Source organism: Miscanthus floridulus, chromosome 7 (genome assembly GCF_019320115.1).
Source record: "Miscanthus floridulus cultivar M001 chromosome 7, ASM1932011v1, whole genome shotgun sequence".
NCBI classification, from domain to species: domain Eukaryota; kingdom Viridiplantae; phylum Streptophyta; class Magnoliopsida; order Poales; family Poaceae; genus Miscanthus; species Miscanthus floridulus.
In genome coordinates, this window is record NC_089586.1 from 82,331,533 (window position 1) to 82,347,373 (window position 15,841).

A 15,841-nucleotide genomic window follows, 5' to 3' on the forward strand; every position below is an offset into this window, starting at 1 on the left:
CAATGTTTTATGCGTCTTCTTCCTATAGCAATTTATTTCCTCTAGTTGTTCTCTTCTCTCTAATCCAACCAAGTAGCAAGGCCCATCCTCATATCTACCTTCTCTACCAAGCTGACTTATCCCATAAGAACTCCTAACAAGCCTACTAACCTTTTGAATCTCAATCCTTAATCTCACTTCTGGTAGTTCCTCGTTGGCAACTTCGATCAAGAATCAATAGAATTCTAGTGGTTTGAAATTTAAAAAGAGCACATCATATTATCATGTTGTTTTATGGAACCAATGGGTTGTTGCTACTAGCATAACTTCATTTGAGCTCTAGACATTGTAATGATTTACGAGTTTGAGGTATTGGCATTCACTTATGGTTTGGGAAACTACAACATTATGGTATGTATTTCTTCTTTTGAAAATATTAACAACGCTGATGCCAAATTGTTATTAAATTCTAAAACATGGCGTGGATATGCTTAAAGAGCTAACAAACTAATAAATGGTCTAAGTTTTTCGCTAACTTTTTAGCGACCATCCGTGATCATCAAATCTTCATCTAATGGCTTAGGTACTCTTTAACCTTGTATATACACTTGTAACTCCCTCAAAACCCTAGTTTCTTATCTTCCCTTGAAATCTTCATCCAATGGTCCATCCTCTCTCTACTCATGTATATAAACCCATGACCACCCATCCTCGATTTCTCATGCCTCACCCAGCCGCCGCCCCTTCTTATTCATTGCCTCGCTTCCCTCAGATCTGTTGCACACCTCATAGCCTTGTTGTCCGCATCCATGGTCACATCCCTTATGATTATCTTTGCTAGAGGTGGCAGCGATACCACTCACCCTTCTCTGCTGCTTCCCTTCAAGCATATATAATTTCACATCTTACTGATGCCAGATTTATCGTCTCTAGTGGGTGTGTTTTCTCCCTGTTTTTTTTCTCATGTTCTTCATGGTGTTTCCTGTGATTTCTAGGAGCAGATCTAGCGATGGGATGGGTCTGGCTCAAGCTCGCTACTACCTCTGCAACCATAGAGCCCCCTCCTTAAGGTCCTCCTAATTTTTTAAGGTTGGGAGGAGGGCCTTGGGAGATTTGAAGAAAGCATAAGCCACTCTCTCTATTTTTCTCTAGATCTATCCCTAGTTACTATCAATCACTTTGTGACACAATGACACCACACTCATATAATGCATTTCTATCCAAACCTCAAGTGTTATAGATCATATTGTTTTCTAGATCCCCCCTTTGCCTACAGTAGAGAAGATGGCGAATGCTCACGCACAAATCAGGACACACATAGTAAGGTATGCCCGTAACTTTTCTAATCAATTGTAACGGAGTTACCATATCAATGAAGTGATGTAGTCTCTCAGTCCTATAAAGAAAAATATTAGAACATTCAAATTTTATCAAAGAAAGACAATGTAGCATTATATGATATTGGATTGGCGCTGTTTAGCACTATTTATCATTGTCTACTAGTACTTTTGAGGGGTATCTAAGTCACTTTAGTTACGTATTACAAGTCCTTTTTAAAAGGAGTGTATAGATATCAATAGGGATAATTGGGTGAATTTGACACAAAGCTGTCCTACCAAATGGAGGAGTAGGAAAACTTTTTGGCCGGGTTCAATTTGTGCCAAGCATACTAGTGCACGTCACTTTCCACTTTGCACTGTGCCGCTGAAGAGCGCGTTCCGCGGCTGGCCAGCCCACTCACGCAGACCCTGTTCACATGAACAGTGTCTTTCAGCCAGAACAATATTTTTCTCTCACAACAACCCAGCTGGAACAGTATTTTTGCTTATTCAACTAGCCAGCCAAACACTCCCAAAGCCTTCTACAGCACTCCACGTTGTATCAGTCTGTTCAGCTGGTGCTGATACGATCGTATATGATAACGGAGACTGTGTCGCTGAGGAACTAATCGCCAACGGCCTCGCGCGGAGCGCGCACAGCAGGACAAAGTTGCCGCTGCATGCGCGCAGAGCGTGCTCACGACGAGCCCATGATGAGCATGTGCTCGAGTAACGGCAGAAGCCAGCCTAGTCTCCCTTGTATGTAGGATCCGCTCCTTGTATGTAGGATCAGGGAGATCACGAGCTGAGCCTCGCCTGTTGTATAAATGTACATGCCAGTGAATTAATACAGAGTGTGGCTTGAGTCCATTCTTCTCTATGGTATCTATTAGCACGGTCTGATCCCCTGTTCATCTAGTGCTCATCTTCCTCTTCCGCTGCTCACCATGGACGTCAATCCTTTGTTCGATTTCGAGCAGTCTACCCATGGCTCTCCCACTGACTCCTCCGTATCCTTCACTGCATCGATACACAATCCCCCACCGCCACATCCTCAACCCCCGTCCGCCACCACCCTCATGATGGTGAACATCAAGTCCCATGTCCCGGTGGTCCTGGACATCGTCTAGCCCAACTACCAGGAGTGGCGTTGCTTCCTCGACTCTGTCATCGGCAAATTCAGCCTTCTTCCCCACATTCAAGCCCCTCCCACTGCTGCTCAGCATGCTGATCCGGAGTGGATGATGAAGGACCAGTGCCTCGTGAACTGGCTCTTCAACACCATGACCCGCGACGTCATGCGCATCGTCCGCGTTCCCGGCGCTTCCGCCTTCAAGATCTGGACTGCCATCGTCAACCAGTTCCGCGATCATCAGCTTCACCGCGCCGTGTACCTGGAGGCCGAGTACCGGAGTCTGCTCCAGGGCGACCTCAGCATCACCGACTACACCGCCAAGCTGAAGGAGCTCACCGATGCGCTCGGCGATCTTGGCCAACCGGTCGATGCTCGGTCCCAGGTCCTCAACATGTTGCGCGGTCTCAACGACAAATACCGCAACTGCATCGCCACCATCACCTCCAAGCAGCCGCCCCATGACTTCCTCTCCGCTCACTCCTTCCTCCTGTTGGAGGAGCTCTACGCCACCCAGCACAGCAAGATGGCGGCGCAGTAGGCTTTGGTCGCCCAGGGTGGCCGTGTGCACCCTCCCGCTGGTGGCTCCTCCTCTACTGGTGCTGCACCTTCACCGACTCCTCCATCCGGCGGCCAGCACCAGGGCGGCAACCATAACTGCTATCGCGGGCGCGGCAGCGGCATCAACACCGGCAACAGCGCCCCCAACAACACTACAGCCGCCAGTGGTGGTCCGTGGCCCACCGCCTTTACCAACACCCCGTGGGCCGCCGGATACAACCCTTGGCAGGGCATGGTCTAGGCGTGGCCCATGCCCTTCCGCCCACTTGGCGCTGGTGTGCTCAGCCCATGGCCCGACACCCCTCCTCAGCAGGCCTTCTATGCTGGGTATCCAACACCCGGCCCATACGATGGCTTCACCCAGGTGGCCCCCTACGCGAGCACGACTGCTGATCCGAACGCCATGCTCACCAACACTAGCGTTCCTCCCGCAGGCACCAGCAGCTCCGACTGGTTCATGGACACCGGCGCGACGTCGCACATGGCCTCTGGTTCTGGTAAACTCCATCATCTGCAACCTCTACTTCCATCTTCCTTTGTCACAGTGGGCAACGGTGCTCGCATGCCCATCACCCACCTCGCGGCATCTTCCATTCCCACCTCTTCCACTCCCCTTTCACTCAACAATGTTCTTATTACTCCTTCTTTGGTTAAGAATTTGATCTCTGTCCGCTCTCTAACTCATGATAACAATGTCTCAATTGAATTTGATCCCCATGGTTTCTCCATCAAGGATCTGCACACCCGTCAGGAGAAGCTCCGATGTGACAGCCGCAGCGACCTTTATCCACTACGGCCGCCACAGCACCAAGCTCTTCATGCCTCCTTTGTTACGGCCAATCTCTGGCATCAACGGCTGGGACATCCTAGGCGTGACCAGCTGGCAGCCACGCTACGCTCCTTCGACTTCACCTGCACCAAGTCCTCCGATCATGTCTGCACTACATGCTAGTTAGGCAAACATGTCTGCCTACCCTTTTCATCATCTGCATCCATCAGTTATTTTCCCTTTCAGTTAGTGCATTCTGATGTTTGGACATCCCCTGTACCTAGCATCTCTAGATACAAGTTTTATTTAGTCCTCATAGATGATTACACGCATTATGTTTGGACTTTCCCACTACTGAATAAAGCTGATGTTGTTCCCACTTTTCTGCATTTCTGCTCATACGTTCAAACTCAGTTCCGGCTGCCCATCGTTGCTCTACAAACTAAAAATGGCTGAGAATTCGATAACTACGCCATGCGTCGCTACCTTCAGGAACATGGGATGGCCTTTCGTCTCTCGTGCCCCTACACTTCAGCACAGAATGGCAAGGCCGAACGCACCTTACGCACGATCAACGACAGCGTGCGCGCGATGCTCCTACACGCGTCCGTGCCGCCACAGTTCTAGGTCGAGGCTCTAGCCACGGCCACACACCTGATCAACATACGTCCCTGCCACGCCACCGGCACCATGACACCCCATCAGTTTCTCTTCGGCACTCCCCCCACTTACGATCACCTGCGCATCTTCGGCAGCCTCTGTTTTCCTAACCAGGCGGCGACCGCGGCGCACAAACTATGCCCGCGTTCTGTACCCTGTATTTTTCTCGGCTATCCTGTAGATCACAGGGGGTACATGTGCTACAATCTAGCCACGTGACGCGTCATCACCTCCAGACACGTCGTCTTTGACGAGTCATAGTTCCCTTTTCGCCAATCACACCGGACGCCGGCACCCTCTACGGTGCTCATCCGCGACATTGACGTGGTTGCCTCCCCAATGCCTGCCATAGGACGCGCACCAGCACACCAGCGTACTCCTTCTACTATGACGTCAAGCTCATCTCCATCCAACGCACCCTCGGCTCCACGCTTCGACATCACACCATCCTCGTTCTCGACTACCTCAACGTCGTCCTCAGCGATGGCAACAGCGGCGTCTCCATCGACCACATCGTCAGCGTCTTCCTCGACGTCGTCCACCGACGGTAGCACCGCGTCGACCACATCGAGCGAGCCACCTCCAGCTGCCGCACCGCAACGTCACCATATGGTGACCCGGGCCTGGGACAGCATCCACAAGCCGAACCCACAGTATGCCATGACCATCGCGGCGCCAGCGGTCTCCCCAGTCCCCACCTTAGCGCGTGCTGCTCTCCGCGACCCCAACTGGAAGGCAGCTATGCAGCGGGAGTTCGACGCCCTGCAAGCCAATCACACATGGCGACTTGTTCAGCGTCCCGCGTGAGCAAACATCGTCACCGGCAAGTGGGTGTTCAAGCATAAGTTCAACCCCGATGACAGCTTCGATCGCTACAAAGCACGGTGGGTCGTGCGTGGCTTCACGCAGCGCGCCGGCATCGACTTCAGCGAGACGTTTACTCCCGTGGTGAAGCCGGCGACAATCCGTACAGTTCTGATGCTTATTGCAGGGCAACGATGGCCGGTTCGGCAGCTTGACGTCTCGAACGCATTCCTTCATGGCCATCTCGACGAGTGCGTCCTCTGTCAGCAACCGACCGGCTTCGTCGACCCGACGTAGCCCGACGCCGTCTGCCTCCTCTCCCGGTCCCTCTACGGCCTATGTCAGGCGCCACGGGCATGGTTCACACGGATCACTAGCTTTCTGCGCTCCATCGGATTCATCGCCACGTGGTCGGACTCTTTGTTGTTCGTCCTTCGTCGAGGCTTGTCAATGGCGTACCTGCTCCTGTACGTCGACGACATGGTGCTGAGTGCTTCCTCCGACGCGCTCCTGAAGGACATCATCACCCAGCTCCAAGCCGAGTTCGCCGTAAAGGACCTGGGGCCGCTGCGCTACTTCCTCGGCGTCGACGTGCGCCATCGTGGCTCCGACTTCTTCCTATCGTAGGCCAAGTATGCTGAAGAGCTGCTCGACCGAGCAGGCATGGTGAACTGCAAGCCCGCTGCGACACCGATCGACACCAAGGCCAAGCTGTCTTCTACCTCTAGCGCAGCCATCCGCGACCCGAGCGAATACCGTAGCCTCGCCGAAGCCCTGCAGTACCTCACGATCACGTGCCCCGACATCGCTTACGTCGTCCAGCAGGCATGCTTGCACATGCATGATCCGCGAGAGTGTCATCTCGCAATCATCAAGCGCCTTTAGCGCTACGTGCGTGGGACAACCTCCTACGGGCTTCATCTTCGTGGTACGACCTCGACACCGACGATCATCGCCTACTCGGACGCCGATTGGGCCGGCTGCCCCGACACGCGGCGGTCTACGTCCGGGTACTGCATCTACCTCGGCAACGCGCTGGTTTCATGGTCGTCCAAGCGACAAGCCACGGTATCGCGATCGAGTGCGGAGGCGGAGTACCGCGCCGTGGCAAATGCTGTGGCCGAGTGCATCTGGTTGCGGCAGCTGCTCGGCGAGCTCAACGTCAACATTCCCAGCGCCACGATCGCCTACTGCGACGACGTTTCTGCGGTCTACATGAGCAAGAACCCCGTACACCATCGACGCACCAAGCACATCAAGCTGGACATTCATTTTGTCCGGGAACGAGTGGCCTTTGGTGATCTGCGCGTCGTCCATGTCCCAACCGATCAGCAGTTCGCCGACGTGATGACAAAGGGTCTGCCCACGGCGACATTCGAGACGTTTCGATCCAGTCTCACCGTCGGGCCACCTGACGCTGTCACTGCGGGGGGGGGGTGATAACGGAGACTGCGTCGCTGAGGAACTGATCGCCAACGGCCTCGCGCGGAGCGCGCACAGCAGGACGAAGTTGCCGCTGCATGCGCGCAGAGCGCGCTCACGACGAGCCCACGACGAGCATGTGCTTGAGTAACGGCAGAAGCCGGCCTAGTCTCCCTTGTATGTAGGATCCGCTCCTTGTATGTAGGATCAGGGAGATCACGAGCTGAGCCTCGCCTGTTGTATAAATGTACATGCCAGTGAATTAATACAGAGTGTGGCTTGAGTCTATTCTTCTTTAGTATATAATCATGAATTATTACTGTTAGCTGATTTGGTATGAGAAAAAAATACTGTTCTAGCTAAAAATTTACGATCGTTTCCGACCAAACGTATATATGTTTGGCTTAGGCTAGATAGGCTTGAAAAAAAAGCTACCCAGTTGATATCCTCGCAGAGCATCAGTGTGGCTTTCAGAGGAGCCGATTGCTCCGACTGACACAATGCAGAAGCAGCTATCGGAGAGTGCACTGTAGGGTAAAAGCAGATTCCCTGGAGCCATTTTGAACTGGGTACCGTTTAGTTCCCTTCCATTTTGCAAATTTTTTCAAGATTCTTCATCTCATCGAATCTTTAGAGGCATGTATGAAGCATTAAATATAAATAAAAAATAAAACTAATTATACAGTTTAGACAAAATTCACGAGACGAATCTTTTAAGCCTAATTAAACTATAATTAGACACTAATTATCAAATAACAACGAAAATACTACAGGCGAAAATACTACAGGCTCCCACACCTCCCGGTACGAGTGGCCACAGAGTGACAGGATCGGGATCCCAAGGCCACATAAGATCCGTACATCTTTGACTAGGTACAGTGTCGGGCGCCCCCGCCCCACCTGTTTTTTCACCAACCACGAACTGAATCCCCACTGGTGGGACGCCACTCCCGAGGCCTACCTGTCATCGATGTCGCAATATGCCGCCCGATCCTCACCGACGAATGGGCCCCAGAGCAACATGACCCACCAGTCAGTGAGTTTCCAGTAATGAGCGGCAGTCCGCAACGCCCCAATAGGGCATGAAATATCCTATCATCTTTACCCGTAGCCGCCGCCGTCGGCATGCACCCCACCAGGTCACCACCTTGTCAACCCCCCACTATTCCACCCGCGCACTGAAACATGGACCCGACGCTGCCGGGACCCGCTTGTCATTGTCCGTCGGGGCCGGACCTCCGATACCATGGGCCCGGAGAGTCAGTGAGCGAGAGCCGTGCCGGAGTGGCTTGCGGCCGGGTAGGCGAAGCACGGCAAGTAAACAAACCCGTTTGAGCCGTAAACAAAGGCGGAGGCTCGCGAGAGGGAGCACAACAAGCACAGCACCCACGCAGAACGGCGCTCCCCCCTCCCGGCCTCCCCCCTGCTCTCCGCCACACTCCTCCCCAGAGGTCCAGAGCGCAGATCTCTCGCCGCAGCTCGGCCTCGCGATTCCGCCGGAGACTGTTCTCCTCCTCGCCGGCGGCGCCGCTTCGGTACCGCGCCGCTTCGCTTCGCTTCGGCTTGCGTCCCTGCACTCCTGGTGCTTATTTTGGGGATTTTTTTTTTTCACCTGGGTTTGTAATGGGCGCAGATCTGACGGGCGCGCAGCGGAATGCTGGAGGAGGGCACTGGGAGCCGAGGGGGAGGCTAGGGTGAGGGTTCCGGCGCGATGCAGCGCCCGGGACGACTTCAGCGGTCGGGGTCCAAGCGCGGGCTGGACCCCACCGGTGGCGGCGATGACGACGACCATGCGCCCAAGCGCCCGCGCGTCCCCGCCCTCGCTAGGTGCGCGTGTGTTGATGCTTTGATTCTGCTACCTAGAGTTTTGTCATTGGTTATTAAGGTTTAGGTTCCATGCCTAGGTTGTTGCCGGTTTGAGACGGGAAGAAATTTGAAACCCTTGCTTTGGTTTGATTTGATTGATTGAGATGACTGGCGGAAGTAGCAGTGATTACTACGCTAGTGCTGCTGTTGCTTTAAAGCTTATTATTTAGTATCAGTAGTTCGGTACAAATGAGTGCAGGAACAGGAAGTTTGCCTATGAGTCCTTTTGTCGATTTGATTAACTGTCGGACTGAGAGCTCCAACTGGAGTTTGGTTTGGTGAGGATAACACATGTGGAAATACCTTCTGTTCTGAGATGAGGCACGAATTGCTAGAAAAGGAAGTGTATTAAGCGGATAATTATGAACCTAAAATGCACTCTGGTCCATGTGAAAGGGATGTTTTTTGGGGGACTTCTCTGAGTGTTTGTTCTTTTGGCTGTTGGGTGCTCTCCAGCTCAGTAAGAGCACCAAATCACTTAGAGCAAAGATGGTAAAGGCATTATGCTGTAGAAAGTGAATGATCCAGTGCTTATATAGAACCGAAGTTCAATATTAGCATATTTTTTGCATTTGACCATGCAGACCCATGTTTTAAAGGCGGCTAGGCGTCCAGGCGAGTGCTTGGTACGCCTGGACGCCTAGGCGGCGCCTAGGCGACAAGGCGCCACTGTTCCCCAAGGCGGGCTGGGTATGCCTGGACGCCTAGGCGTCGCCTCGCCTAGGCGACGCCTTTAAAACACTGATGCAGACAGTTGATAACTTCAATTTGCCTGGCTATCAGGCTGGTTGTGCCATGCTGTTCTTGAGACAATTCTCCCGACTCAGAAATCAATAGTTTGTTTAGTTGAGTTATAGATTGTCAGTCCATGCCATCACTCCACTCTTATTATTATTATTATCAATACTGCTTTTTTTACTATTACTAATACCTCCTTTTTCTTCTTTTATCCTGTTATGTGTTTTTTTCTTTGTTTATTTTGGTGCCTGGTGTTGGGTTTCATCTCTAGCGTGCCCCAACTTTCTTGGGAATAAAGAGGTTTTAATGCTGGAGCTGTGCCAAGCAGGCCTTAGTGTGGGAACTGAATCAGGGTGCACAGTTAGGGTTAGCCGGTTAGCTAATATATTAGATGCAATGATTTTATAGTCAAATGAGACGCTGATAATACTTAAAAGTAAATTTGGTAGAATTTAGTGATAAATTACAGTTTTTAATCTACCACCCTTTTAAACTACAAATATGTTTGTTGCTTAGCTAATGAAACATTTTTCAGTGTCATTGTGGAAGCTCTCAAGATGGACAGTTTGCAGAAGCTCTGTTCGTCGCTTGAGCCCATTCTCCGAAGAGTTGTGAGTCAAATTTCTGTTGGACTTATTTTTAGTTTATATGTAAAAATCCTCTATACATATCCTTATTGACATATTTGATCCATTCTATTTCTGGTCCTAGGTAAGTGAAGAAGTAGAACGTGCTTTAGCCAAACTGGGTCCTGCTAGAATTCAAGGAAGGTAAAAATCAACTTACTCTTCATGGTGACTCTTGGGAGATGTTCTGTCTTGGAAATTGAGATTTATTATTGCTATTGTGATATTACCCCATTAAAGGCTCTTGGGATATGAAACTAATATCAATGAAAACAGATCCTCCCCCAAAAGAATTGAAGGCCCTGATGGAAGAAATCTTCAGCTCCAATTCAGAAGTCAGTTGGCTCTTCCAATCTTCACTGGTGGAAAAGTTGAAGGTGAGCAGGGAGCAGCTATACATGTCGTGCTGTTGGATGCAAACACTGGATGTGTTGTTACTTCAGGACCTGAGTCATTTGCAAAACTGGATATCCTTGTGCTTGAGGGCGACTTTAATAAAGAGGAAGATGAGGATTGGACAGAAGAAGAGTTTGAAAGTAATATTGTCAAGGAGCGTGAAGGGAAGAGGCCTCTTTTGACAGGTGACCTTCAAGTGACTCTTAAAGAAGGTGTTGGAACCATAGGGGAGCTTACCTTCACTGACAACTCCAGCTGGATAAGAAGCAGGAAATTCAGACTTGGGCTGAGGATTGCTCCTGGCTTTTGTGAAGGTATTCGTGTCCGAGAAGCCAAGACAGAAGCTTTCCCCGTTAAGGATCACCGAGGAGAATGTATGTGACACATTGTTGATTTACTCATTAGATGATACAAAGATTACCTGTATTTTTAGAATTTGCATCAGTTGCCAAGCATGCTGATTTTGTATTTATTAGTGTACAAAAAGCATTACCCACCCGCGCTGAAGGATGATGTTTGGAGATTAGAAAAGATTGGCAAGGATGGTGCATTCCACAAGAAGTTAAATGCTAGTGGGATCTATACAGTTGAAGATTTCCTCCGTCTTCTTGTTAGGGATCAGCAGAGATTACGTAGCGTAAGTTCTATGGTACCTGTTATTACTTACTATATTGTGATTTATGGTATTTCCTATATGATTTGACATCCCTTGTTCTTTTTGTAGATTCTGGGCAGTGGAATGTCAAATAAGATGTGGGACAGCCTTGTTGAGCATGCGAAGACATGTGTCTTAAGTGGAAATCATTATGTATACTATGCTAGAGACTCAAGAAACGTGGGTGCAATATTCAATAACATCTACGAGTTCACTGGTTTGATTGCCGATGACCAGTTCATTTCAGCTGAAAATCTCACAGACAATCAGAAGGTTAGTGTCCTTTGCTACTCTGCCAACTACAATGCCTTAAGTCAAAAACCTTTACAAATTTGTATAGTGTCATCAGTTTGATATTCTGCTAATGTAACCAGTAGAGCATTTCAGTAGGCAAAGAATCAACATTCTTTTTCAAAGAATAACTTTTGAAGTTGCTGTATGTTTAATACGATCACTGTTTGTATGAGAGGGATTGCTTTGGAAGTTTCTAGGATCTATTAGCTAAATCCGAAGTGTTTGAACCCAAATCCTCTATCCAAGAGTAGTCTACTGACATATTTGTATTTGTGCTCATGTTAAACTGCAGGTCTATGCTGATGCATTGGTAAAGAAAGCATATGAGGACTGGATGCAAGTTGTAGAATATGATGGCAAAGCACTCTTGAGCTTCAAGCAGAAAAAGAAATCTGTCACAACAAGAAGCGATGCTGCAGCTGCCTCAACAAGCAATCCTGCTTCATATGGTTCGACCAATTCACAGAAACAATTGTCCCTTCCTGCTAAAGCTGGACAAACTTCCTCGGCGGGTACTATGAATGAAGGTGACATATCCTGATTTATCCTATTGAGTTTTTCTGTCCACCTTTTTGTTTTAGCCATGCTCTAGTGACCGTGAGTTTTTAAGGAGATTTTGCTTGGTAGTATTGCAAAGAGCATAAATTGAAATAAAATAGTACAAGCCTATTGGTATTTTCCAACTTGTTGGTGTTAGGGTATGTCATGGGCCTATTGGGCCTGCGCTGGCGGTATAGACCGTTAGTGTTAGGGTTAATTAGGGATAAGGGTCGCTTGCTTAGAGGTCTAAGTAAGCCTTGCTTGTAAGTCAAGTAAACCTCTCTATATAAGGAGAGAGATATCAATCTAATAAAGCAAGAATTAAGAAGGAAACCCTTCCCTCTTGCTCGGCCGTGGGCAAAGGCCCTGCGGCCGGCCTCTCGCCCTCGCAGCCCTAGCCCACACGAACAGTACCCGCGGTACTGTAGCACGCGATCTCGACTCTCTCCTCTCAATCCCAACTGCCACATAACAGTTGGTCTTTGTGGTGACACTATACAGCATTGCCCAGTGCCCGTCTTTTATCATTTCTCATGACATGCCCAGTGATTTCAGTCTAAGCCTATTCACTCATCCTTGCTGACCCAACAGTGGTGTGCAAAGATGACAACGAAATTTTCTAATAGTTTATATTCTTTGTGTACACAACCCAATTGATTTAGGCTCTGTTTGGTTCCTGCAATGTCTCATAAAATTCCTGTCACATCGAATGTTTGGATACATGCATGGAGTATTAAATATAGACTAATTACGAAACTAATTGCACAACTTGCGACTAATTTGCGAGATGAATCTTTTAAGCCTAATTAGTCTATGATTTGACAACCGTTGCTACAGTAACATGTGCTAATGACAGATTAGTTAGGCTTAAAAAAATCGTCTCGCAAATTAGCCTCCATCTATGTAATTGATTTTGTAACTAATCTATATTTAATGCTCCTTATTGGTATTTAAACATTTGATGTGACAAATTTTAGGAGCGACTAAAGAACCAAACACCCCCTTACTTCTCGTCTTTTTTTTTTCTTTGACTGCTGTTTGTTCTGATAGCATAGTTTGGATATGCTTCTGCATATGCCACATTATACTAACAGGGATCAGTCAAGTAGGCTTGTTCAGTTATCCTCAACAGTGGAATTAGGGCATTAGTAACTCTGGCAGGAATTTCGCTAATGCTGCCTCATACTGTTGCTGTTGCTTTATGACATTTTAAATACTTATTAGTCAACAATTGTCGGTTGTGTATAGAAAAATGATACTGCTTATGATTATGGGATGTGGATGTGCAGTTTACATGATTCGTGAATTTAATTAATTCCATGCGTATAGAAAATGATACTGCTTATGATTATGGGATATGGATTTGCAGTTTGCATGAGTCGTGAATTTAATTAATTTACCATGCATGTGCTGTACTGACATCACTGAATTACTTCTGTTGAGCAGATGGAACTAGAAATGCATACAATGCAAATGGAAACCAGTCAGCAAGATATGCAGCCAACACTCAGAACATTCCTGCAAATGTTACCATGCAATATGACAGGAGTGCAGTGTCTCCTGAAAGCCAGTTTAGTGGTTCATCCCTTCAGAGTCAAGCTTCAAGAGGGTCCAACATGCTAGCATTGGGCCCTCCGCAGCAACATCAAAGTTTTGAATTCCCAGCACTCGGCCAGTCCATGCAGCCAACAGGCCTGAATCCTTTTGAAGAATGGCCACAGCAACAGGAGAACCGTGGCGGTGTTGATGACTACCTGATGGAGGAGATCAGGATGAGGAGCCATGAGATTCTGGAAAACGAAGAAATGCAGCAAATGTTGCGGCTTCTGAGCATGGGTGGTGCAGGAACCAACCTAACTGAAGATGGCTTCAATTTCCCTTCATACATGCCTGCACCTTCACCAAACTTGAGCTATGAGGATGACCGCACCCGCGCACCTGGGAAAGCTGTTGTTGGGTGGCTCAAGATCAAGGCTGCTATGCGGTGGGGCATCTTTGTCAGGAAGAAGGCAGCTGAGAGAAGAGCTCAGCTTGTTGAGCTAGACGACTAGAAAGTAACAGCTGGAAGCATGTGCACTCGAGCTGTTCATGTACCAAAGTTTCATTGATGATGTTTGTGGATCCGGATGGGCTCAGCTATGCCCCTTAGGAGGACAGTTCTGGTCCTGAGCTTAATTATGGACAAAACTCTCCCATTTTCCCCCTTTTGTATAGCTCGTTTACCATTTAAAATGCTTTGTTTGTTTAGTGTGATGCTAGCCCTGTTATGAACCTTAACCTGAACTCTGTACATTCATTTGTTACAGAGTTCAAAACAGGTAAACATTGGCATTCTGCATCCTTTTCTCCGTCATTAAACAGCGGTCCACCTCAGGCTACATCCAGAGGTTGGTATTTGCTGGGCTCTGCACTATGCTCCACGGATAATATTTGTTTCAAAGCACGTCTCGGTGGTGTTTTCGCCCAGAATGGTTTGTGGCTTGATGTATGCAGAAATGTGGTCCTATGGTCTCTAGGACAAACTTGAGATGGAGCCAGTGCTTGATGTACGTTTGGATAGGGAATAGCTTGGAGGCTAGCTGCATTCGTAATTTCGTATCAATATAAATAACACGTTAGTTGGAGTGGATTGATATGAGAATTAGTTATATTTTCATTCTAAGAGTATCTCTAAGAGTTCCCTATACATCTTTCTAATCCTTGTTTTTTTAGAAAGATGAGGAAAAAACCCTTTCCAACTTCTAATATTTACTTCTAATCTTTTAGGACTTGGAAAATTCCTTCCCCTTTCGCGTAACTTTACGCGGACGAAGCCACGTGCAGAGACGCCGTTCCCTAATCTTTGAGCTCATCCGTCTCGCGTAACTATTGGAGATGAACTTTTTTTTTTCTCCTAAAACCTTTTTAGGAGTTGGCAAACATAGACTTTTTAGGAGGAATATTTAGGGAACTCTCGGAGATGCTCTAACCAACCAAAGTATATGTGAATTGAGGTGGACATGTGTGCAACCAAATAAAATCCTAAAACAGTTTAATTTGCGACAAAATAGAGGACGGTGAAGGAAGCCGTGTTACTCAATGTGGCATGAATTTACAAACAGTTCAATTTGCGACAAAATAGAGGACGGTGAATGGAAGCCGTGTTACTCAGTGTGGCATGAATTTACAAACAGTTCAACTCAATGTGGCATGAATTTACCAGTTTCCTTATTTTGAATGTGCTGAATTTCTTTAGTGTTACTCATGAGGCATGAATTTATCTGTTTACTACTCCCTTTGTCCCGTAAAAAGAGTCGCTATGGGACTCATATGGTCAAATTTTCTTAAATTTAACTAGATTTATAGAAAATATTAACAACATTTAAACCTTTAAATAAGTTTATTATGAAAGTATATTCAAAGATCTATTCAATGATACTAATTATGTATCATAAATATTAATATTTTGTTATATATATTTGGTTAAAGTTAAAGGTAGTTGACTTTTTAGGAAGCGAGAATGACTTTTTTTATGTGACAGAGGAAGTAGTTTTTAATGTTCTAAATTTCTTTATGCAACGTGGTATATATTTATTACTTTACCATCTATGGGAAGACGCAACCGAAAATGATCCGTCCCAAGTGAAGCGTTTGCTGCTGCGTGAACATAGGGAATGTACTGAGTACGGTTAGGGCGTAGCTTTATGAGATCGAATTGTTGCATTAGGTCAGCCCAAACGCACAAAGTCATCTTGTAGCCCCCGATTAACAACTAGGTCCGGATGCCATGGTGTTCTAAAATCATACATCTCGTATGTGTGACAGTATCTTGCAGAAAAGTGCCTCAAGGACAATTCCTTTTGCGCCATCCTAGTGGTTACGCGGGTCAATTATCAGGATGTGTGTGGATTTGAGGATTGTTGTATAGTGTGGATGGATGCCTTGCTATAAGAATAGCCCCATGAGTGCAGCCTGATTTAGGAAAGGTTGTACCAGGTCATGCACCTGGCTAATCTGAGTACCGGTGAATGTACAGCCTGTTTGGTTGGCTGGTTCGTATCGTTGCTGATTCGTGAAAAAGTACTGCTGGCTGGTTTGTGC

The 15,841-nt window shown here is 47.7% G+C and overlaps 2 protein-coding genes across 3 annotated transcripts; both read left to right on the top strand.

Moving 5' to 3' along the window:
- Positions 1-2,539: 2,539 nt before the first annotated feature.
- Positions 2,540-2,971, top strand: LOC136465747 (uncharacterized). The gene has a single exon (XM_066464361.1). The coding sequence runs from the start codon at positions 2,540-2,542 to the stop codon at positions 2,969-2,971; it is 432 nt and encodes a 143-aa protein (XP_066320458.1).
- A 5,040-nt stretch (positions 2,972-8,011) lies between these two features.
- Positions 8,012-14,294, top strand: LOC136467174 (calmodulin-binding protein 60 D-like). 2 transcript variants are annotated; one of them, XM_066465766.1, is made up of 9 exons: positions 8,012-8,181; positions 8,280-8,473; positions 9,786-9,861; positions 9,962-10,020; positions 10,153-10,646; positions 10,749-10,909; positions 10,997-11,200; positions 11,514-11,748; positions 13,205-14,294. In XM_066465766.1, the coding sequence occupies exons 2-9, from the start codon at positions 8,358-8,360 to the stop codon at positions 13,810-13,812; spliced, it is 1,953 nt and encodes a 650-aa protein (XP_066321863.1). In that variant the 5' UTR covers positions 8,012-8,181; positions 8,280-8,357; the 3' UTR covers positions 13,813-14,294. The 2 variants fall into 2 exon arrangements, with proteins under 2 accessions (XP_066321863.1, XP_066321864.1); XM_066465767.1 differs by having other exon boundaries at positions 13,208-14,294.
- The last annotated feature ends 1,547 nt before the right edge of the window (positions 14,295-15,841 follow it).